This window comes from Fukomys damarensis, unplaced genomic scaffold, assembly GCF_012274545.1.
Source record: "Fukomys damarensis isolate Sample0158 unplaced genomic scaffold, DMR_v1.0_HiC HiC_scaffold_39, whole genome shotgun sequence".
NCBI classification, from domain to species: domain Eukaryota; kingdom Metazoa; phylum Chordata; class Mammalia; order Rodentia; family Bathyergidae; genus Fukomys; species Fukomys damarensis.
The window spans coordinates 99,988,973-100,013,386 of NW_022900951.1; the positions used below are offsets into that span (position 1 = coordinate 99,988,973).

Here is a 24,414-nt window from a genome sequence, read left to right on the forward strand (position 1 = left end):
AGGAGACAGCACAAGACTCACACATAAAGTGGGATGACCAGGTTGTTCCCCTACTTGGCAGCTTTGAGAACCAGAAAGGCTTTAGGGCGCTGCCCACATTTTTTATCTAACTTGGGTCCCTTCTTAAACTCCCAGACAGAGGCTCCTCATTCACACCCCTTCCCTTCCCTCGCACACCAGACTGGTTACCTTACAAAGGCCATAATATGGGTTTTAATGCTCTCTACTTTCAAGAGCCCCAGCCTTTACTGCGAGACTGTCCCCACCTGCCTTAGATAGTGATATGTGAAATTAGATCCATCAGTGTAAAGTCAGGTTATAGTTTCTTTTTTCTAGGATGCGATGGTTGGTCATAGAAATTGGTTGATTGAGTAGAGGTGACTTCCTCAAGTACGTGTATGGATGATGAGATGTTGTACTCTATATGTGATGGCCCATTTAAGCTGGCCCCACTTAACCTGAAACCCAAACAACAAGATAGGTTTCAAGTTAAATGGGGTCTTTCTTCAATAGGTCATCACATATAGAGACTTTTCAAAGATATTCTGTGTATTTAAATAAGTGCGTCACCTAACTGTGGTATGTGTGAATGCTTGATTTGGCTTCTCCTTAGCCATGTTCTTGGTTCAGGTAGGTCTAACTGTTATCCAGGCTGCCATCATGAGAAAACTCATCTTACTTGGCATTCCTTTGGTTTTTAACACTCTTTGGGTCTAGAATGAATGAGTAGCCATCATTCAAGCAACAAGAGATAAGGGCTCCCACAGAAGCCAAGACATCAAGTCATGGAAAAACACACTGGGTAAGTACAGGAGAGGACCTGAAAACAGAATTCTCCATGGCCTGAAGGGCATGAGAATGGGATTGAAGCACATGAGAAAAGCTCTCATACAATCAAGATACAATGGGCATCTTAAGGTGAACCACAGAGCAACAGACAGGCAAGCCAAAACTTTTCTCCTTCAGACTCAATGGTTGTACCTCTGCTCTTCTCTTTTCCTCTCCATCCCTCAGGATCCTGATGCAAAATCTTGTTTACCAGTCTGCAGTATAACATGGGTTTGGAAACACTGATTCAGAACACTTTCAAATAAATAAATTTAGAGACAATTGACTTCAGCTTATATTCTTATCAGTTATTAGCAAAGTCTTTTATTGTAAAACCTTGATTAACAAGAACTCACATAACCAGTACCCTAACTGAATTATTCCCCTCGGCACTTCACATTGATGAGAAAGCATCAATAGTATTCCCAAAGAAGATCTCAAGGAATTGATGTTTTTAATCACCTGCCAAGAGATAACCTGTGGTTAGATCACATTCAACTCTTTCTCCTATAACTTCTCTCCATCTGGATTGAGCCACAAACCTTAAAGGCTGCTTCCCTGAGGCAAGAAAGTGGATACAAGCATTTTAAGAAAACATGTAATTAGCCAAGAATGAAACAAAATGAGTATACTCACTGAAAATTCCATCATTCCTTATGGATTTCAATTAATCAAGGTTTTACTATGTGTCAAAAAGCAGTAACTTCCTTTCTCACCAATGTGAACTGATGGCATTGACAATCTATCCAAGTTTCAGTTCATTTGATTTTTACAATGGCTAATGTGATACTTAGCGCCTTCTTCCCAGTCTTTTTCTCATGTTATTAGCAGGCCACCAAGAAGCTAATTATATGATTGAAGTCAGTTGCAGAATCAAAATTGAGCTGGATTGGATACATTGCTCTCCTGAACTCATCATTTATACTCAGCATAGTAAAAAGAACCCATGGACTATATCAAGATGACTCAAAATAATCCACATGATGTCAAGTGTCCAGAAGTTTTCAAATAACCAGATTTTTGATAGTATATAAACAAAAAAACTACATATATCTGGCTTACATTTTACTTTTCATTCAAATGTTTTGGTATCATGAAGACCCCAAAAAGTTTAGACCACCTATTTGCTAATTACAACCAGCAATGGAGCTCCTTTATTCTCAGCTAGCACTGCTGCAAAATGTTCTATCAAGTAACTTTATTGCCAGCACAAATTTCCAGATTATCTGAATTTTAGTACGCAAATAGAGTGTTTCAGTAGATCCTAAATATTTTGCAACTCTTTTGACCATATTGCTATCAGCCAGGCATTTTTCAAATAATTTTTCTCAGTCATTCCTTCAGTCAACCTTTGAAATAAGTCAACCTTTTTTCAACTATGGATAATAGTATGATCAGTGATGCATACCCAACAATTGCTAATTCCTTTTCTGGATTACCAAGGAGCTTACCTTTGTCTTCTTCCTTCTCACTACCTGCTGTTTTCTGAGAGTGAGCAAGAAAATGTGGCAAGAGAGGAACTTGACTGTTCTACCACTATTTAGTGGTGATGGTAGACACCAATCAGTGGAGTAGAAATGACAGTGAAACCTTGTGGATTTGGAGCCCTCTAAATAATCTGTGATATGCTAAACAGGGACCAGTCTATAAGTTGACTCTGTGTTATTAGAAATGGAGACAAGAGAGGTTTGTTAAGCAAATGAAGAGTTTAGACTAGACAGTCAATGGGATTTTTCCTTAAGAGAACAAACCCCATTTCAAATGTTGGAAGCACCTTATTAGATATAATCATATTCATTACAAATTTATCTGCTAAAATAGTTCTTACAAGAATGTTTTATAGTCAGTTTGAATTACAAAATAGACAAAATAATAAGACTGTCATTCTTCAAACCCATTTTGTAATTCAGGACTTGCTTTACTCATTCAGACAACTTTTCCCCTCTGTCCATATCAGTGAAATTTTACTATATTAGCCAAATGGCTTGAGAATTAAACTTCTTTCTTGTATCTTGTCCCCAGTTAATATGACAGCTGACTGTTGAACATATCATTATTTCACAGAGAAAGTGAGACTCAGAGATATTGGTGACTTTGAGAAGGTCACACAGCTAATGCTGTCACAAATATCTGCTGACTTTTAGGGTCACCTCTTATGATAATAATACACACAGCAATTTATTGTACCTACCCACTCAATGAGTAATGTAAATCTGGTTGCCTGTGATTATGTTTCCATTAGAATCAGGTTCATTTTCAACTACCTTGGTAACTAGGCAAGTGGCATATTTAAGCCATCCCAGACCTCAATCCTGATTACTAAAAATGACAATAATCACAAAGTCTGACATTTATAAGTGCTTTTACTTTTTCAAAAACACTTCCATACCTATTATCTCTGAAGCCAGAAGAGGAAGAAATACTTGTATTATCTCTCTTTCTCATTTATACAACCTTTAAATAATGAAAAATGGACAATTATGTTAAATTGTTGACTTTTTCCTCTATGACATGAGCCATTATACATTCTGAGTCTATTCTACAAAAATCACTATATCATGGAAAGTTCCAGCAATTTTTCAGGCTGTTGTAAATATATACATGCATAAACTAATGCATCAGACACTTTATTGATTTTATTTTCTAAATACAAGGAATATAGAACAAAATCAGTAACTGAGGGAAGTCTTGAATTGGATCTATAGACCAGAACCAAAACACTGCTTGGCTTTACCAGTTTCCCAAACTGGGCTAATAAGGCCTAACCAAAGTAGACTTGGTCCTTCCTTGATGAGCTATAAATGCAAAGACAAAGATCACAGAAATTAGAACTATAGAAATTTTAAACCGGAAAGTTATCCTTTTATGTTAGTGCTTTATTACAATATCTGTGCAAATGTAGTAATTAAGGGACCGTAGGTTGTTTCAGGGATACACCTAGATCACCAGGGGTTTATGACATGGCCAGTGGAAGTCTGTCACAGTCTGTCACTGTAGATCACAGCAGAATGGAGATTTAGCTGCTGAATAACCATATAGGCGTATCAGCTGCCTTTTACTGCTGTCTCTTGCCTCAAACTGACATTCTTCTGGTGTCTCCATCCACCCAATTTCATTTCGTTAATCTTGGGTAAAGGGTGCCAGCTTGGCTTTCCCATAGAGCTTTACTTTGCTGATGGGAGTGGGCTCAGTCACACAAGCTATTTGAAGAGGATGAGAAGTTACTCTAAACCATACCTTACTCATCCAAGATTTGCACCTGGCTTTAGATCTAGCCAGGTATTTAAGTAGACTTCACTATCCATATTTTCCAAGGTGCAAAATAGCACATATTGTGTTCCTTGGGGCACAATGGAACAGAATTAAATGAGAACATTTTGAACCCCTTCAAGGATAATTGGACAGTAGGTGAGTGCCTTTTACTCATAAGACACATGGAAAAAAGAGGAACAAAGGAGGATCATGCAGTTAAGTCTCCATTATTTAAATAAATGATAAGATAATTGTTATGACTTAGAGAGTATTGACAGAAAAGTGCAGTTAAAATACGGAAAGAGTAGAAGAAACTGATGTTCACCACACACATTGGGGAAAAAGAACAGAGAATTTGTTTGATAGATTCAAAAATGGTCTGCAATTAAAATTGTGTTTACTGTCATGTGGGAGTTTTATGGTATCTAAAAAAGTTTGTTCTCTTAAGAAATTCAAACAGGTTCCTCCTCTCTCTTCCTAGCAATCTTTTTTTTTCAGTCCCATGCATTTGCTTAGCAAGTCTCTCTTCTATTCCAAGATAACAAAAAGCAACACCTTAAGACAACCTCTTTCCAAATTCACTCAGCTCCATAGTTAGTGGAGCTTAGACCAATGACCTAGCAACTGTATTTCCCATATGTATAAATGAGATCTTCAATTTGTGTGTATTTCTTCTTCTGTGTATGTCTAAAAATCTCCTCTCACATGCCACCATCTCTTAATCACTTCTCTTCCACACCCAGAATTCTTTGACATTCTTGGGCCTTGGGTAATGGATAAGAATCAGCATCTGCTTTTACCTGAAACAAAATGGACCTTTTGCTGGCAGGAGCCATCTCTAAAGGTAGAAATTTTGGATACCCAGAGTTAAGATGGATCCCAATGACTCTTTATTGACACTGTTATGTGTGTAGGCAAGAATCATTACAGATCGATGGCACTTCCTGGGTCTTAACAGAAGCTCCTGTGAATCCCCAAGACTGGTTTGAGATCAAGGAGTGGGGTGAGTATATTATGATCTTCGTTGGTTTGCATGTTTCTGTGCTGGTACTGCCTCCTGGAAATATGAAGAACCTGACAGTTTTCTTTCCTGGTAGTGACTAAATTTGCTCATTGAACTTACTCAGGTCTTCCTCCCAAGAGCAAATCCTCACTTTTTCTCAAATGGCTGCTTCAAGCAAGGGACCTATTGCCTTAAGAACTGTGGCTGCCAAACCATTCATTTTTCCAAATGGTGTTAAAGAATAAATTCTACCTCCGGAAATCAATGTAAAATCCAGAAAGAAAATATTTTTAAATTATTCCATTCTGTGACATTTTAAAATTGACTGTGTAGCCTAAAATGAGTTCTATGATTCGGGGATGACTGTTTGCCTTTGGTATTATCCTGATAACATGAATATGTTTCTTATTAACAAATGATGATCAAGTATCCAACATCAGAGCTACAGAAAAAGCAGCAGGAGTGAAAAGCCTGAAGGTAAGAATGATGTTATCCACTTGCCAAGAGGAAAGACACCGTTGCAGTTGCAAAGATTGAAGTGGTGCACATCTATGCCCTCTCTACCCATTGAAGACCAAATCATTTGGTTTGCTTTTATTTTGAGTGGTTAAAGAAGTACAATCTCTGAAAGGTAGGACAGCAATGGAAAAGAAACATGAAGTGTTTGATGCAACTGAAATACATTTGTTTAGGGTGGGAACTGGGGCTGGTGGAGCAGGGTGGGGGCAAATTGCCTTTATGGAGAACAATTGAAATTCTTTCTCTTTTGACTTCTAGAGAGCGGTATAGCATTTGGCCCTTGGCACATGAGGCTGATACCCATTGGTCAGAGGTGGCAAAAATGGGATCCAAGTGCTGGATTCACCTTTTTGCTTAATTTCTTCTGGCACTGATGTGAATATATCTCAAAATATAGACCTAAGGCAATAGCATACTTTTAAATATATTTACACTATATATGTATGTATGTATGACTATATATACATATACATACATGCACTATCACATATGTACATGTGTTTATGTGTTACATATATAGTAAAATTGCCAGTGTGTCTAGCATCATTACTACAAATGCAGGTGAGGTATGTGGATGCTAGAGTGTATGTTAGAAGAGGATGGTAGATACCCTTGGCATGGCAACCAGTAGTCAGCTTTCCAATCTGATACATAGATACCATTTTTTGGAATCTATATTTGGATATAAGCTAAGACTGATTATTTTTCGATGGCTATTAGAGAAAAGAGAGGATGGTGGTACCCATAAGATTAAATTCTTAATGAATATTTTGCTTGGAATCAGGTGAATGAGCTAGATGTCTTCAGAAACACTCATCCTTTGTGTTTCTGGTGAACTCAAATGATGAGTTGAAAGTTGTGGCCCACTGACCTAGATGTCTTCAGAAACACTGCTAATTTGAGTTTTTGGGCTTTCTTGGTGCCATGAAAATGAACTAAAGAAAACACACATACATAATAAATACCAACCAGACCTGATAGTTTGAATTTTTAATGCATGCTAACATAGAATTTTCAAGTGATTCATACCAAGAAAATGTCTATGACCATATTATAACTACAGTTGCCTTCCCTTTATCAGGGATATATTGGGTATGAAGTCTTCCAAGACAAATTAGGCTGTGTGAAATAGTCTACAACCGATAATGGTTTTGGATTCTGGTTCTAGAAGAGGAAGCTGGACAGAAGTCTAGCTTGGCAGAAGTTCATCAGTGAAATTCACAGCCTGTGAAATCATAGAGAATGTTGGTTTTAAACACCACTGGCTTATGCCACATAACTGCAAGCTGCTTCTGGGGCTGCTGTGTTAGCACAGCTGTTCCTCAATAGGTTTCAGTCGATAGCACTGTTAGGCCCTTAGTAAAATGACTCACAGATTTCAACTCCTAATGTTACATGCATGCATTATTGAATTTGCTCTTTGCACTTATATTAAATTATGATTTCATTAGCAAGGAGTAAAATAGGTTTGAGCTACATTTGCGAACTTCATGATTATAAATACTCTCTCAGAGAGAGCTTCCAGCAGCTATGTACTGCATGACTCTGCAAATCATTGCAAGCGCCCCTGAGGAATGAGGGTCACCTGGATGGTCTGAGTTCAGTAACGCCAGCAGTGTACATGCCTTTCATGTCCTGGGTAAGGCTACTGCTTCACCAGACAAGGCTGGAGTGAGGGAATGAGAATAGTGGCTTGTGAGCAAGGAAATATATTCAAGGAAAAAGCCAGAAAAGTCTGGCAAAGTGGCACTAATTTGTACTCTCATCCAGCTACTCAGGAAGCTGAAGCAGAAGCTTCAGTCACAAGTTAGAGTCAAGCCTGGGCGACTTAATGGGACCTTGTCTACAAAAGCAAAATTTTTTAAATTTCTAAATAAAGAAGAAAAAAAAAAACAGTCTGGGACTGTAACCCAGTTCAAACCTCATTAGTCCATTTCCTTAAAAGGCAGAAAAAGGAAAGGTGACTTCTCCCTCCACTAGGCCAAAGTTGACACTGAAGAGCTGTTCAAAATATCACTAGATACCAAGTGTTAGTAACTTGGAGCAGGTGCTTGGATTGAGATAGGGCGAAGGAGGGGCTTCCGGCTCAGTTTGTGATCAGTTTCCATTTTCATCTTCCACATATTGAGCTGTCAGAGCAGGTTCTAATTAAGTATGAAAATGTACTGTCCTTGCTCATCCATTTCTTCTACATGTCTTGTGATCTTGTCTTCCTCTGTAACCTACATGTTTACACACATATCTATCCCTCCTAAGAGCACCATTTAAGGTCTTCTGCACTCATTAATTAAACAGGCATTTGCTCTTTAGGTGTCCCTGCTGAGGAAGAAATGAAGCCATTTAGAGCAGAATATATCCCCCAGTCTCTCAGGTGGATCAATCATACTATACCTCGGTTCCTATATTTTTCAGGCCCAGAGCTATACCATAATACAAAATCCGCTCCCAACCCTTCTAGGATCACCAGACTATTTGGAGGAATCAACTTGGCAATTAATTCACAAGACCACCCAAGTGTTCCTTCTTTCCCCTGTTTATTTTGGTTCATAATAAGACATCCAACATGGCTTCAAGCTACTTTATTTACTATTTTCAATATTTCTAGGAATAACACTTTTAATTGGGCAGTTCTTTTTTAATATGTCAAAAGCCAAATAAAAAAATGGCTAGGGAGTTAGCTCGGTGGTGCTGCCATCTGTCCCACAAGCACAAGGTCCTAAGTTTGATCCCCAGCCCCCCTCCAAAAAGGTAAATATATCAAAAATCTTATTTATTTTGATTTTTAGATAAACAGTTTATACTTTCACATAAATAAAAAAAACAATTATATTCTTATGCTAAAGCTGTGTCCAAAATACAGGGTTTACCATCACTAAGATAACATTGATTCTTTGAAATGGCTGGTTGGTATATCCCAGCAACTGCCCTGGAATCTAGACACCCATCACCTGTCAGCACAGGGCATTGTAACTGAGTTATTGCCAGGTGTGGATGGAAGAGATAGAAAATTGTATCATCCAATCTTTTCTTCAAAAATAGAACTCATTATCAAAGCACTATGAGTTACCCTATATTAAAAATAAATATATGTCTGTACATAATTATTTCCCACAACCAGGAATCAACATCCTTACACAGGTCAGCATTTCCTCCACATACTTTTAAATGACTATCCAATTTGCATTTTCTTGTACGCTCTCCAACTTTTATGACTTAGAGGCCATAAAATAATTTCTTTTTGGAGAAATTTATATTATTTCCCTACCATAAACTTTTTAAAAATACAACAGCATAAAGAGTTTTTATTTTCAAATAATTACACTCCACTTCATTTATCAGGAAGACTTGTATTTCAACAAAGCATGTTTCTCAAATTTACAGATGTGAAGTCTCACGGTAGAATTTCAGGTATCAATTAGGAAAACAATTTTGGAAAAGGAGACATTTCCAGACCCCTGCAATTAAATCACAAAGTCCTTCTCTTTTCTCTCTAAGCTTGCTGACCCATGACTTTGTCTTAGGAGGGATCTAGTCAGAAAAACATTTATAGCAAGCCCTTCAGGGGGAGAATGCTTGGCTAATTTCCATGAGAGCCATCTGACCTACTTTGTTTAATTCTTTTTGTTCTCCATTGAAGTGAATACAATAAATATTTCTGACTCATAATTCTCTCTGGTACCAGTTAAGGGCCTGTAGTAATTGCTTGAAACACTACCTGGAAACATATTGCTGCATCACAGTAAAAGGCCCCAGCTGCAAAATATGCCCTTGTTAAATTGATAGTTATTTGGAGAATTGTGATCCCTAAAGACAAAAAAAATCATTGTGAACATCTAAGCCTGAAGATAAAAGTTAGGGGCAGCTGCTACCCTTTCTTTGTGTTCCACTGGAAAATGCATGGAGAGCAATGTATATTAATTTGCCTTCTGGCCTGCTCCATAATTTGCTGTAGTGGTTTGAACAGATTGCTTAACCTATCTGTGCCTCAGTTTCCTTAGTTATTAAGTAGAGGGAAACTGTAACTTTATCTTCTTAGGGTGATCATTAAAATTGAACAATAATTATTAAAGGTAATAGGTTGAAAATTTTTTAAAAGCTAAAAAAATTTAGCATATATTTCTTGAGAAAAGTATATTTACTGCTAATATAGATGCATAAGCCTTAGTCCCTGCTCTTGAAAAGCAGTTTAATAGTAGTCACAGACATCGACATAAGTAATAAAAAAAAAAAGACAGAGGATGATGTCAGGGAGAGAAAATATTGGAAGAGCAAAAATGGCTTCATGGATAAAGTGACATTTAAAATGACAAAATGCTCACCTAATTTCCTTGTCTTCAGAGTACCAACATGTGTGTGTGTGTGTGTGTGTGTGTGTGTGTGTGTGTGTGTGTGTTTTGCTGGAAAAAATATCAAAACATTCAGTTGATTTTGGTTTGGGCTAGGCAATATGCTTAATAAGTTACATCAAGAGAAAACATTGTGTAGATAAAAGCAGTTTTTCTCTGCCATCTTGGAAATTTAGTCTATACCACAGCAAGATGGAGTTCTGCAAACTTCAACATTTAAAATATTTTATTTACTTGGCAACTATCCTAACCTTGTTAATTGGTACTATCTATGATTTCTGATTATAGCTTTTATATGCTCCTTGGCTGTGCTGCTACTTGCATTGTTTGTTTTCTTCCCTCATTTTTATTTAGAAGTTCCCAAATGCACAGTGGTTCCCTGCCAGATTTCACAAACCCTGTGATTTTATTTTCCAATCAGAGACTACATTTCTAAGACTATGTCATTTCTCAGAGTTCTCTAATACCCTACAATATCCCAGAGGAGATCTCGATGCTCTGAGGCCTGGTTTCTCAACCTCTGCATTATTGGCATTTGGGGCCAGATGATTATGTGCTGTTGACACTCTCCAGTACATTATAGGATATGTAGTAGCATCTCTGGTCTCTGCCCACTGGATACCTATAGCATTCCCCCACCCAGTCATAATAACAAAAAATGATGCCAAGTACTGGCAAATGTCTACTGGAGGACAGAAAGCCCCCCCACCAGTTGAGGACCATTGCTCTAAAGTAACTTCCACTGTCACTGTAAAGGACATGGAAGTGGATAGCAACTACCAGCCATTCTGTGAAAGCCACTGGATGGCAAACCATGGATAGGCTTACTGATATTGCTTACTGATGTACTAACCCTGGGTTTTAGCAAAAATGTGTATGGTGGCAGCCCAGGATACAACCCTAGTACATGAAAAGACTTCCTTCCTCCAAAATCAGTGCTTCTTAAACTTTTTGTCCCAGAACATTTTTATACTACTAAAAAAATCGAGAACCCAGTAAAGATGTTGCTTGTGTTATAGCTATTAATATTTACCACATCAGAAATGAAAACTGAAAACTTTCAAAGTATTCATTCATCTGAAAGTAAGAAGCCCAATGTGTTAACATGAATAATATCCTTTTTGTGGAAACAATTACCGTTTTCCAAAACAAAAAGAAATATTGACAAGAGTGCTATTGGCCTGTATTTTTGCAAATGTCTGTAATATCTGGCTTAATATAAGAGAATGGGATTCTCATTTCTGTCTTCTCATTTAATCTGTTGTGATGTCATACATCATGTAGCCTCCAGGAAATTTCACATTATGAGGGAATGATAAGGAGAAGAGCAAGTAATGTCTTAATGTTATTATGAAAAGTTTTGACTTAACAGACCCTCTGATGAAGGGGTTTCAAGTATCCCCCAGGGGTTCCTGTACCACACTTTAAAAATTACTGTTCTCAACTAACATGTTATACTTTTATCAAACTAGCTCACTTAAGGATTGACAAGGTCTTTAAAAACCAAGATCTTTAAAGAATAACACCCCTCTTTCAGGTCCTAATGTGAGTACCTTTAATCAGACTCTTTTGTACCTAATACCTAGTGAAAGCAGCAATACTTAAAAAAAAAAAAAAAAAAGAATGGAACCTTGAATGATGGGGCCTAGTGAGGGCTTAGCAAGAAGCTGTGCGAAGGCACAGGGCCCTTTGCAATAAAAAAAGGAGGAAGTACTGAAAGCAAGAAGGAGGTGCTTTGTACTTTTTCTTGTGGCCCCGATGAGCTCAGGTCACCTCTGTGTCACTGGAAAGCACCTTTGCTCTGCATCCTGAGCCAACTTGCACATTGCTGAGCTTCATGCCAGCACCTGGCTTAAGAGATAACATCGGGAAGGAAGTAGTAGAAATAATAAGGGAAGGAGGAGAGAGTGGTGGGGGACAGATGGCATGAGTAGGGTAGAAGGCAGCTCCAACACTGATCTCAGGGCCATAGATGGCCTGTGTGGCCCGCACAAGTGCCAAGATTTCATTTTCACTGCCAAAGCTATATTAGACCTTCAGTTTTATTGTTTTGTATTTCAAGCTGTTCTGATTTGCCTTTGAGAAGGCTAGGATTTTGAGCATTCATTGAAGTAACTTGAATAAAGTATAAAGGACTCCAACTTCCTTGTAAGATACAGAATGGTAATATTTCATCTGCCAGGCCCTGCACTAATCAAGGAAATGTCACACCCATACTTAAAGACTTACAGTTTGTCAGATCTCAAGTATTTTGAAACTGTATACTATTTTTAAGTGATGATATATATCTTAAACAGCTCCAGACGAGATGGCAAATCTGCTCTCCATAGCAAATGGAGAAAAAAGGAAATAGTCATTAGAACTTGAAATGGTCAACATCAGATCTTTGTGGTTATAGGAATTCTTGTCAGTTAGTGGGTCCAACTTACCCAAAAGAAGACAAGAAATTTTATGGCATGTTCATGGTTGCAAAAAATTTGTCTGATATCTTCCTTTTAAATTAGTGACATTCAGATGACCAGGCACTGCTATTGGCAATATTGTTCACACAAATATGAACACATTTTACTGCTTCATAATGATGGCTCATGCCACCCTTTATATAATGCAGTTTTTACACAAAACTATTAGAAATTCTCCATTTAAAATCCAACAGCTCTAGGAAGAAGGGAGGGTAAAGGTCATTAGTCCTATTTTACAGCTGAAGAAATCTCTGAAAGAAAACAACTGTATCCTAGGGCCAGTAGGTTTGCAGACATTTGCCCCATGGCTCCAAATACAGCCCTTATACTTTTAGTCAGTGAGGGACTAAGGAGCAGTGTTGTGATCTCCCGGGACTGCATTAGCCTCTCAGTTCAGGTGGTCTTATCTTATTAGGGGAATTTACCTAAACTGTTCCTCTCCATTGCCACCCAATAGTGGCAGAGCTAATTGCCCATTTTATATCATGCCCTATTAATTTTGTTTTGAAACCATCTGGCCCACTGTCTGGTGATCTGAGTTAACCATGGGCACATGACCATACCAGAAAGACAGGTAGTCAGTAACTCAGAAAACAAGGCATAAGCCAGTTTTTCCACTCTTCAAAAATACTCTTCTTAACCAAAGCTCAGAAGTCCACATTGTACCTTTAATACTAAGATCACTGTATGCATAAGCATTTAGAAGGCATGTTCATGAAATGAAGACATAAATGTCATACAATTCTTTCTGAGATCATTTTCAGCTAGGCCACAGATCTGTGTAATAAGAGACAAGAAAGCATGGGATTTAGGTAAAATCCAGCTTCTGTTCAGATTCATCCATTTGTCAGTCTACAATGTGGAAATGCTTCCTTTTCTGGCACCATCCCCTTCCTGGCTCCCCCATAAAAGTTGCTTTCTGTCTGGAAGTACAACAAGACACCCAGTTAGATCAAACCTAACATGTCTCTGTCACAAAGCTACCAAAAGCTGCCGCCGACGATTGTCACTTGAGGGGAGACCCTCCTCACCACACACAGCCTGTCTGAGGAGTGCCTTTTTTTCTATCCTCATTATTTAACAGTGTGTGCCGATTACTCAAAGCGATATGGGCAGGCCCTGGTAAATATAGCGTTGCTGTAGTGTTAACTTTTTATAAGGTAATGCTCAGGTTGCCTGCAGTGTCTAAAATTACTCTGTGGCCAGGGCCCCCTGCTTTATCGCTTTCTATAGTTTTAAAGTAGTTTAAAGCTTGAATAACATAAAATAACATAATATAATGTTATTTATGTTATTTCCCACGTGAAGAACGCCTGTAAACCTTGCAGTATTGAAACTCAGTGAACAAGGCATCTTAGACAAGCTGAAAAACAAATGGTGGTACGATAAGGGGGAATGTGGAGCCAAGGACTCCGGGAGTAAGGTCAGTCGCTGAAGGTCTTTTTGTACTGATTAGCAATCACATTTTGACCCACTGTTTATTTTCTATCCCAAAATGGCTTTCCTTCCCAACACACACTCCCTGTCACAGTGGGACCCCTTTATAACACCAGCGCTAAAGGAGTAAGGCAAACAACAGCCCCAAAGGCTTGCCCCGTGACATCAACTGTACACTCTGCAGAGCTGTTATGATAATGAGGGAATTCAATGTGGCCCACTGCATTCTAAAGCTGTAAAATAACAAGCTGTGTTATAAGGGGGTTTTACTGTTTTTCCCATTTCAAAAGTGCAAAGAGAAAGCATAACAACAACCAAAAGAAAAAAAAAAAGATCCAATTGTGACAGTACTTTTTCTTAAACTCTTACAATGTCAGAGACTTTGTAGTTGTAAATATCCTTGGTTATTGATGTTAATATATTACATATATCCCATCTGAAAACAAAGAAACACTGGTCTCTGTAAACAGAATGATTAGCTCCATCCCAGCTGCTGTCATACTGAGTTCAGCATCTATTTGGATCTCAAAGCTCATTAAGTCTGTCACACTTCTCTCTCCAAAGGTGTTATTTGAATCTCTGAGCGTAACACTTTAAAAATTCAGACGCATGTTCCTTAAGAGTGAACACTATCAGGATAACATCACATTGATAAGCATGAAACACTCTTCTCCACCTCCTTCCTGCCCCCCTTTGCTCCCCTGAGGAAGTTATTTTAGTTTCAGTTTTTTGCCTTTTCCTTTTTTTGAACTAATATTGTGGTATCAGTTAATTCATTTCATGAAATTCCACTCATTTCCCCCATGCAGTGAACCATTTTGCTACTGGTTTTCTACACCCTACATTATAACTGCTGTGAAACTTAAAGATGTGGAACTTAAAATTTTCTCCTTGCTACAGCTTTCATGGGGGATGTTAAAGGACCACTCCCCCCACCTTTTAAATACCATCTACATATACAAATATGATGGCAGAGGGAGGGTTACCAGAAATTGGTCCATTTCCTAATAGACTGTGGAACATCCTTGCAGATAGCCTCATCAATCTCCTTAAAGAAATGATTCTTTTTTCCCAAATGATGAAAAGTCTTACCACTCACTTAGCTTTCATTCGTCTTAGCACAGTGTCTATTTGCAGGGTTGTTGTGGACACAAGGCATCCCAACACCCCCTTACTGAATATGATTCAATTTCTATTACCCTTTTTTTGATGCAAACGAATACAGCGATGGCTCCTATGAAAATAGGATCAGAAACACATGGCCATATTGCCTTCCCATTGGATGCTTTAAATATACCAGAACTACTTGAGCAACAGTATTAAGGGTCAGCAATGGCTGTCATCTGCTCATTCTGACATCATTTAAATAAGATACTCAAAATTCACAGGCTTAAAAATTTAGGTATTCTGTTCAGTTACATTCAGCAGCAAAATGGTTACATTCCCTCTAAAAAGACTACAAAATGCTACTTTTTTTTTTTCAAAGAAAGACTCTTAGTCCTTGGTGTGTCCTACCTCAAGGTAGGGCTCAATACACCAACTTTTCTCTTTCCATCATTCAGCAGTTCAGTTTTTGCTTTTTCATACAGGCAGATAGTTTAGTCAGATTTTTAGTTTGACCTGAAAGTCACTGACCGGCTTCCTTGATTTTCCCCCATGTTAAATAGAAAGAAGTTTTAAGTATAGGATTTTAAAAAGAATTCTTCTGTACATTCTCTGGAGTAAAAGCTGAAAATGAGCTGGACTTTTTTAAATCATCAGCTTCCTGGAAAAGCTTTCTGATTTGTGTGGAGCGAATCCAGGACCCAAAGACTCCTCCTGATAGATACCTTAAGCTTTCAGGAAGATGGAACAGAGCCAATTCTTTGTGCTACACCTTTGTTCTAGCAGTACAAGGACTTGCTGCCCTGATTTTGACTAGGATGAGAACCTAGAAACCAATGCCTAAAGGGAGCAATTTCTCAGTCACTGAGGAAAAGAGGAAAGTTAACCCTTTTTAAGCAAACCCTTGTGCAGTAACTTTCCAGACAAGAATATCAGAAACTTTTACTATTCTCACCTAGTATCTTGAAGACTAGTTGTCAAAGTTGGTCACTGGGAGAAAAAGGGAGAAAGGGGTGTTGCGGGGCAGAGAGAGGAAAGAGTGCTTCAAGTTCCCAAATGAAAAGAGTGTTACATTTGTAGAGATTATGCCACGGCTCAACTCTGGAAAATGGTGTTTGTTGAGACTAGAAGAGGAATAAATTATGCTTGTGTTATCTGTTTTGTTCCCGTGACCAAGTCCTGTCTTATTTGGTTGTTGAGCACCAGTTTTAAGTACTAAAGGGGTATAAGGACTAAAAAATAAAAGGCTATTTAAATAAAGATCAAAACTGTCAACAGAAGCATAATATACCATCTTGCTGGTCGTTGAGAAACATGAGCCAGTTGCCAGAGTTGAGTCATACCACTTACATCGATATTTAGTTATTTTACAATTTAGAACTGTCCTATACTGTTGTAATGTATTATAATGTCCCATTGCCTTTGTTTTGCCCAAGAACTAATCATGTTGTTCATTTCTCTTAGGACAAGACCAGCGCTCTGAGCCTGAGCAATGTGGCAGGTGTTTTCTATATACTTGTCGGAGGTCTGGGGCTGGCCATGATGGTAGCTTTGATAGAATTCTGTTACAAATCTCGGGCAGAGTCCAAACGCATGAAACTCACAAAGAACACCCAAAACTTTAAGCCTGCTCCTGCCACCAACACTCAGAACTATGCTACATACAGAGAAGGCTACAACGTGTATGGAACAGAAAGTGTTAAGATCTAGGGGTACGGTTAAGGTCTAGTAAACTAATCAGCCTTATATGACTATATGTTTACCTCTTTATTTTTTCTTTCTTTCTTTTTTTTTTTTTTTAGTTTGGTTTCGTATTTTAAGTGCTGTCTCTTCTTTGCAGTCATTTGATTTTTTAAAACAATGATTGACCTTTCTTGTCAGGCAGTGATACTTTTCTAACAGCATAGGTGTAATTAAAATGTGATCTGTGACCTAAAAGAAAAAAAATTCTCTAGAGCAATACTGTTAAATAGAAATATACACAAGACACATATGTGAACCACATGTATAATTTTAAATGCTCTAGTAATCACATTTGAAAAATAAGTGAAGTGGACCAGGGGTTTAGCTCAGTGGTTCGGTGGCCTGCCTTGCAAGCACAAGGACCCAAGTTCAATCCCTGGTACCAAAAAATAATAATAATATTTAAAATTAATTTTAATGATATTTCATTTATTCCAATATCTCCAAATATTATCGTTTCAGCAAGATGAGTGAAATACTTTACATTATTTTATTCATATTGACCTTAAAAATTTGGAGTACATTTTATACTTTGGGTCTATTTCACCTCATACTAGCCACGTATTCAATATTGAGTAGTTGCATGCAACCAGTGGCTCCCATGTTGGATGACGTACCTCTTAGGGAAAGGAGCTCTATCACTGGAGTTGCAACTAGGACTAGACATAAGGCTTTGCCACTTCAACAGTCCCATTAGGGAGCCGTGGTTCTTCTAAGTAGTCAAGTCTGAAACAATTTTCTTAATCTTTGAGTTCTGCTGTTGCCCTTTCCTTAGAACTGTGTCTCTCAAAGGACAGAGTAGACTCACTGATGCTGGCCAAAACCAAATTAATAGTTGAGTGACCCTGACTGATATCACCTTGACTCTGTCAGCTCCAGCCAAACCTCACCAACAACTGAGACACTTTCAAAGGCAGGCTTGTGTTAGGATACTGTCTCCTTTCTGGAAGTGTTTAAAAGAAATAGTCTAATTACCTTCGAGTGCACTCTAGAACCCACCCCTTTTTCCTCCTGTAACTATATTCTTTACTAAACCATGCTGTAAATATTCATGGCCTAGAGACCTTGAAGAAATTTAAAATTCAAATTAAATCTTATCAAGTGGAAAAGAAATCTTTAGTTTATGCCCCACTTTACCCACAAAAAATCCTTGAAGTTCATGAAGGCTCTGTATGTCTCATTTCTTCCACACAAGACCATATATTTGATTACTCCTATTATCCCCAGAAAGGACCTTTCTGAAACAGAAACATATCAGGGCTCAGGGTCACATAGCCTCCAGACTATTGATCAGATGTTTTATCTGAGAATTTGCATCCCTACTTCGCAACTATTAGATCTTGGATCTCTTGTTAAAGCTGAAGAGCAGTGCTCTTGAAACATCAGTATGTGCACAAATCATATGGTGATCTTACAAAAGTGTAGATCCTGATTCAGTGGATCTGTATGTTAATGCCTAAAATTCTACACTTTTCACAAGTTCCAGGTCATGAAGATTCTATTCTCTAGGAAGGAGGAAGGAAAATGGGGAGAAAGAGGAGAGAAGAAGGGAAAAAGGAAGGATAGAGGAGGAGGTAGGGAATGAAAGAAAAAGAGCAAAAGAAGAAAAAAGAATAAAAGAAAGAAGATGAAAGAAAATAAAGAAAAAGAAAGGGAAAGCTGAATCAGCAATTATTTGAACAGAATATTACAGTTTCAAAGTGGAGGCCTGTCAAACAGGGAGCGGGGGAAGTGTCTCGGACATTAACTTGCCACTGGGCTGGGGATTTAGCTCAGTGGTTCTGCCACCTGCCTTGCAAGCTCAAGGTCCTGAGTTTGATCCCCGGTACCAAAAAAAAAAAAAAGAATTTTACTGTAATCCTAAAAAGTACCAATAAACCCAAAGGAAAAAAAAAGAAATTAACTTGCCACACTTCTGCTTCTCTGGATTTCATTAAGTCATCCCGGTTGATCCACTTATGTGAAGCCAAATTCAGCCTGGTTGATACAGAAGTCTCATATAATAGACACTGATGTCAATGTGGTTAGAGCCCAGTTAGCTAGCACCTTGGCAACCATCTCTGAGATGATAAGAAAACCTGGGAAGAACTTCTGCAAACAAATCTGTCCTCCAAGCCTGTGTGAAGCCCCCAGATGAGAAGGAAAGGCCTCAGAAGATGCCAAGAGAAATCTCACATGTGTCAGTCAAGAAGTATAAAGCAGACTGAGCAAGAAACAGAAATCTCTCTCCTGCCCTCAGCCAATTTGGTGAAGTGACATTAAAGAAGCATTGGTTAAATGAAGAATGAGCTCTTCAGCCATTCATTTTTTATTTCCAGCAAAGTTCTAAAATATCTCCTAGAACCTTCTAATTTGTTATCTAGATATGAAACTTCAAATTCTCTGAGTTGGCCTAGATCTGTCAGAGTCTATTCAGGGACACAAAGATGGAGAGGCATCCTGAGAGTTTACTTTTATTACTAATTATCAAAGCCTGCGTGGGAGGGTTATAGTACTAGTAATTGTTCAGGAAGAATGACTCAGGGTAACTCACTGGTGAGAATATTACACAGTGAATATCTGGTTAACAAAAGGGCATCTTTGAAAGACAAGGATTGATCTCTCATTTTCTATTCATGATAGTACCATCAGGGTTATTGGACTCACAGGCACATATGCCTTATGCTCAGATCATCTTTATGGCCTCTTGACTATTTAATAACTCTCAGAGCTCCAGACCAGTCACTGGAAGTGTCCCCCCCACCCCCACTGCACCACATGCTTTGGAAAGTGACCTACCATTAAGCGTTCCAGATTTACTGCACCCTAGGGTTGACTCTGCTCATTATTTTAAGAAACTCTTTCCAATTTCCTCACTGGTATTCAGAACTACTTTTGTCTTTCATTTTCTTCAACAATATTTTTGAAATTCCTCTCATAGGCAAGACTACAATAAGCTGGAAGTTTGGGTAAAACATTTCCATTTTTCTTCTCTTTTTCCATTTTTCTTCTAAGACTGTTCTGTTTAAGAAATATTGACTTTGTTCATGGAGCTCATTTGCAAAGGGATTGATTTTCCTTTTGTACCTTATGCATATGCATTCTTGCTGGAGAAATTTTCCTTCTCCAGTTTAAAGAGCTCACCTTAGGTCAAAGTGGAAACAAAATTCTGGGTAACTGGGGTGGTGATGTTTTTTCTTTCAAGAGAACTTTTACCTTAGTGATAATACCTTATTTATCCTTATTCAAAAAACAGAGACACTGAGGGGTTAGATTACTTTCCCAAAATCATGCACGTAGACAATGACAACCCATAGCCAATGGCGGCGGGGAGTTGATCTTTCTTCCATAGGTATAAAAATTTTCCATGATCTGAGAGATATACTCAGGACTCAGGGGTTCCAAGGAAGAGGCGGGCCCAATTCATGTTAATTTTATTTTGCCCTCCTTGGGACTTTTGCCTTCAGATGCATCTTTGGCATTCTTCTTGCAGACATTTTATTCTAGAGCCAGTTGTAGATAATGATTATGCTATTCCTTTGGGCTAAATTTAGTGTTCACTCAGGAGAAAAAGAAGTGCTCTATTAGCCTCTGGGGAAAAGATGAGGCAGGGAGCATGCACTTGAAAAGGAAGCAAGAGGCTGATCTCCTGTGTTCAGAGTCAGGGACAAATAATCCCTTGCACTACTTAATACCTCCAAACAAAGGGTACCACCAGCAGCATCGCAATCAGGCCCATAATGTCAGGGCAAAGACTCCATGGGTGTGGAGCACCTTCCTGAGTATCACTGCTCTGGCCTCTTTCTGGAATATGCTGTGTCTTTAAAGTGCTTGTGCTATTTTCAAACTTTAAGAACTAAGGTTGTATGTATTAAGAGAAACAGCCACGTTTCTGTCAATGAGCAGATCTTCCTCTCACATTCAATGGATTTCAGTTCAGTGAGCTGTAAAATACTGTTCACCTATGATGCTAGGTAAACAATGCTTTATCACAGACCCTGTAATCAGTGTACACTCTTCAGTGTAGTTCTTCTGTATATTTCCATTTAAATGCCACTAAAATGTCTAGTATACCTACATCCTAAGTAAATAAAGTCTTTAGTTCAACTTCATCGAAGACCTGTCTGTTTCTCAGTACAATCAATGCACATAGTAGAGAATCGTCCTAGCTTAACCTATTGTAGAGCATTTGCATTAAAGTTGAAGAATTTAACCAGATCTGTTGCCTAAGGCTAGTAAAATGAGGTACAGCCCTGGTAGTGTCAATTTGAGAAAACAGCTACAGATTTTGTCCAAGATAGACCAAGCCATCATGAGTCTTTCAATCCCCAATAGAAAGCCCCCTTCAAATTTAAATTTCCCCTCCTTTTGCAGATCCTTTCCCACTGGAGGCATACAGTGAGAGGAAATCACTGAAAACATGGCTGCTTCAAGGATCCTGAGCCAGATTTCACTCTCCTTGGTGTCGGGCATGACACGAATATTGCTGATGGTGCAATGACCTTCCCAATAGGAAAAACTGATTTTTTTTTCCTTCAGTGCCTTATGGAACACTCTGAGACTTGCAACAGTGCAAACCATCATTGAAATCTTTTTGCTTTGCTTGAAAAAAATTAAAATAAAACCAACAAAAAAATGGACATGCAAGATTCCAGTATGAGAAGAAAATCTTACTAAAAAAGTCAATTCAACAAAAGCCATTCTTTGATATCACTGCACAGTATACAAACACCATATTCTTTAATATACACACACATACACAGACACACAAATTTAAAACTCCAGTTTAGCAAATAGGCCCACTCATCTTAGCTAAAAGAATTAATTCCTCCTGATTAAAAAATATATATATATATACATATACATATAACATATCTGTCTCCTTGTGTTTGGGAAGACAGACTGGCATTTCTTCTAGGATCTGCTGACCAGATGTTTTTGGTATTTCCTGTTGGTGGTGATATTCTGTATACCCTATTTCTTTTCAATGTTGCTGAAATGTGTATATCTTTAGAATGTAAATGCGACACTTATGAAAATTCAAATGCTTTGAAAAAGAGATTAAACGGTGACTTCTCTGTGTTCTTGAAATGGTTTTGTGAAAATGCTTTGGTAACTTCCCACTTGGTAAAGGGGTTAATAGAGCTTTCAAAATCAATGTGCGTTTAGCAAAGGATGAGGCACTATCAGGCAAACCTCTTGGTGCTTTCCTAAAATGGATCCCGGGGCTTTTCAAGAAGCCTGGAATTTCAGCTCACAGATCTGCTTTTCTTGCTTCAGTGTGCATTTTAAGTCAATATAGCTGAGTATTTAGCATTGAGGTGAGGGAAATGCTGCCTATACTCCCAGATGTGTTTAGAGTATCTTTCTCAGAAACAACACTGTGTTTAGCTCTGCTTTCTCTGCTAAGTATGCCTCTCAAGTGTATACCACCGAGACAGGACCGCATTGCAAGGCAGGCCAGTGGGTTCAGACCACAGTTCTCAACTTGACTTTACTCTCTTGGTCTGTCTTACCAGCTGTTGCCTGTCACTGCCCGCAGCTCTCCGTCAAACTGCATGTGTCCTTTCCTAGTTTGCAAAGACTAAAATGCATTCCCAAACCTACTGCTAATCTGAGGGCCTCAGCATCACTCCCAGGTCCTTGCTTGGAGCAGATTCTCTACTGACTCTCAGAAGATCAATCTACTGCTCCACAGGCTATCAAGTAGCTAATTGCATACCTGCCATTGGCATCATCAGAACAGCCAGAGGAAATAGTCTCCGCTCACTAATTACCTCCTATATAACAACGTATGCTTTCTGTAGTTCAGTAGTTTGCTCTCATCAGTAACGTGCATTGGGAAGTTTCCAGACTGTAAAAACTAGGAGCTCGCCTTCATTTCCCAAGTGTGACCCTTAGATGCTTAGTTGACTCACTGGATATTTGTTCCTGTCTTCAGAAGAAAAAGGAAGAAGTCTCGTTCCAATGAAACATTTTCAGAAAAGTGTAATATAAACTTTCATTCCAAAAGTTGTGTCATAAGTGAAAAATTCACTTGTCAGATTTTAAATGGTATTGAACAAAAAGGAAAACTGTTGTGTTTTTGTTTTGTTTTGTTTTGTTTTTATGAAACAGTGATTTTCAACTTATTAATGCTATAATGTCCCAGTGTGAGAAGCTAATGCTGTGTGAATACAAAGTTGTATAAAACAAGTCAACCAACCTACACACAAATGTTTTCATAGGCACTGTATAAGAGAAATGTATGTTTATTGACTCAAATCAGTCTTTCAGAGAGGAAACTTCACTGGGATAACGAAATGAGTAAATTGATTTTTTATTTTTAAAAAAACTTGCATGTTTAAAAAAAGTTGATTGCTTCAAATTTCTGCTACTAACTTCAAGCTATGGGAGTTTGGCAGTACTCACTTGAGGATATTTTTTTCCAATTCTTTTCTTTTTGTTGTTAAAGCTGTACTTCAGTGAACAGAAAAATTGCCAAGCAAACTAATGGCCATAAAAGCATAAATTGCATGTGTGGGCATAATTACAGAACCTCATTGCCATGAGGTATTGTACAAAGTTTTAATACATTTTGTAAATAAAATTGTAAAGAAAGAGTTCTGCTTCAATGCTTTGACTAGCTGTTTAAAATTTATTTGGATGCGATCCCAAGAAGTCACTAATTGACTTCCCACCTAAAGCTTTACCAATAAACAACCTTACTGGTGATTTTCACAAAGGATGGTAACGTCAGTCAGGCTCAGACCCCTCAACCTGAACTGTACCATAGTTCAAGACCATAGGTTAGTTTGATTTCACGGCCTTCCATTCCCATTGTTTATTTCCTCTACCCATTGTCACCTTCCCCTTTCCATTGGGAAACTTTTATTCCACCCAGAGTCACTGATTTAGTGTGGAGGAAGAAATAATGAACTAAGGACTCCATGGATTTTAGGATATTTCTGGGGAATAAATAAAAGGTTTATCTCATATGATTTTTAGACTCTGATGATGGACTACAATTTTATCCAATATACTAAGCAAGTGTTTAAATGTAGACCAGTTTTATATTATAATGACCTTAGAAAATAGGAGGGAAAGAGAGAACATAATTGGCAATGGAGCCAGAAAAGAGGAAAATACAATTGAGATTCTAGAAAGATAAAGGAAGAAATATATCTGGAGTTAGGGAATTAGAGAGGAAGGAACATAGTACCTTTGAGAAGAAGAAACATAGAAATGGAAAAAGAAAACTCTCAGAGAATTCTGATGTAATCATACTACATTCAATTTCGCTTGTAGGTTCCAGCACAATTGCTACCATTTCCACTGTCCTCTGAAGTGATCACTAAGTGTCCAGTCACTTATACCTCATAATAATTCTTCACCTATTTTTCTTTTTTAAAAATTAAGACCCATATAACAAGTCTTTCAAAAGAAAATTGACTCTCAAGGGAGCAGATTCAGTGACTAGATTAAACGACACTGATGGTCCCCTTGGGAACTGATGAAATCAGTTAAAGTACCAAATGCTGTTCCCAGATCTTCCAAAATAATAGATTTCTATTTTAACAGGAGCTCTAATTTTTTACCCCAGAGGAAAAGTTAATCTCAAGTGTTATAGCAGATGAGAATGAAGCAGTATTTTGCTTTAGATAGTGTTTGGGATTTCTCTTCTTGGAGGAAGAGAGAAACAAAACGGAGTACTCTCATTTTTTCTTAAATTGGACTCTTGGTAGCTATATATTTTGCTTAA

At 38.1% G+C, this 24,414-nt stretch overlaps 1 protein-coding gene across 4 annotated transcripts in view; it reads left to right on the forward strand.

Annotated features, from left to right (window-relative positions):
• The window catches only part of Gria3 (glutamate ionotropic receptor AMPA type subunit 3), a 301,868-nt gene extending 280,514 nt beyond the window's left edge, over positions 1 to 21,354 (forward strand). The window contains exons 14-16 of one of the 4 annotated variants that reach the window (XM_033760083.1): positions 13,719 to 13,833; positions 16,416 to 16,674; positions 21,048 to 21,354. In XM_033760083.1, coding sequence (XP_033615974.1) covers positions 13,719 to 13,833; positions 16,416 to 16,661 — 361 coding nt within the window. In that variant the 3' untranslated portion in view covers positions 16,662 to 16,674; positions 21,048 to 21,354. Of the gene's footprint in view, positions 1 to 13,718; positions 13,834 to 16,415; positions 16,675 to 21,047 lie in introns of those variants that run through there. The other 3 variants (XM_010614550.1, XM_010614551.1, XM_010614552.1) reach the window with 3 other exon arrangements.
• Positions 21,355 to 24,414: the final 3,060 nt, after the last annotated feature.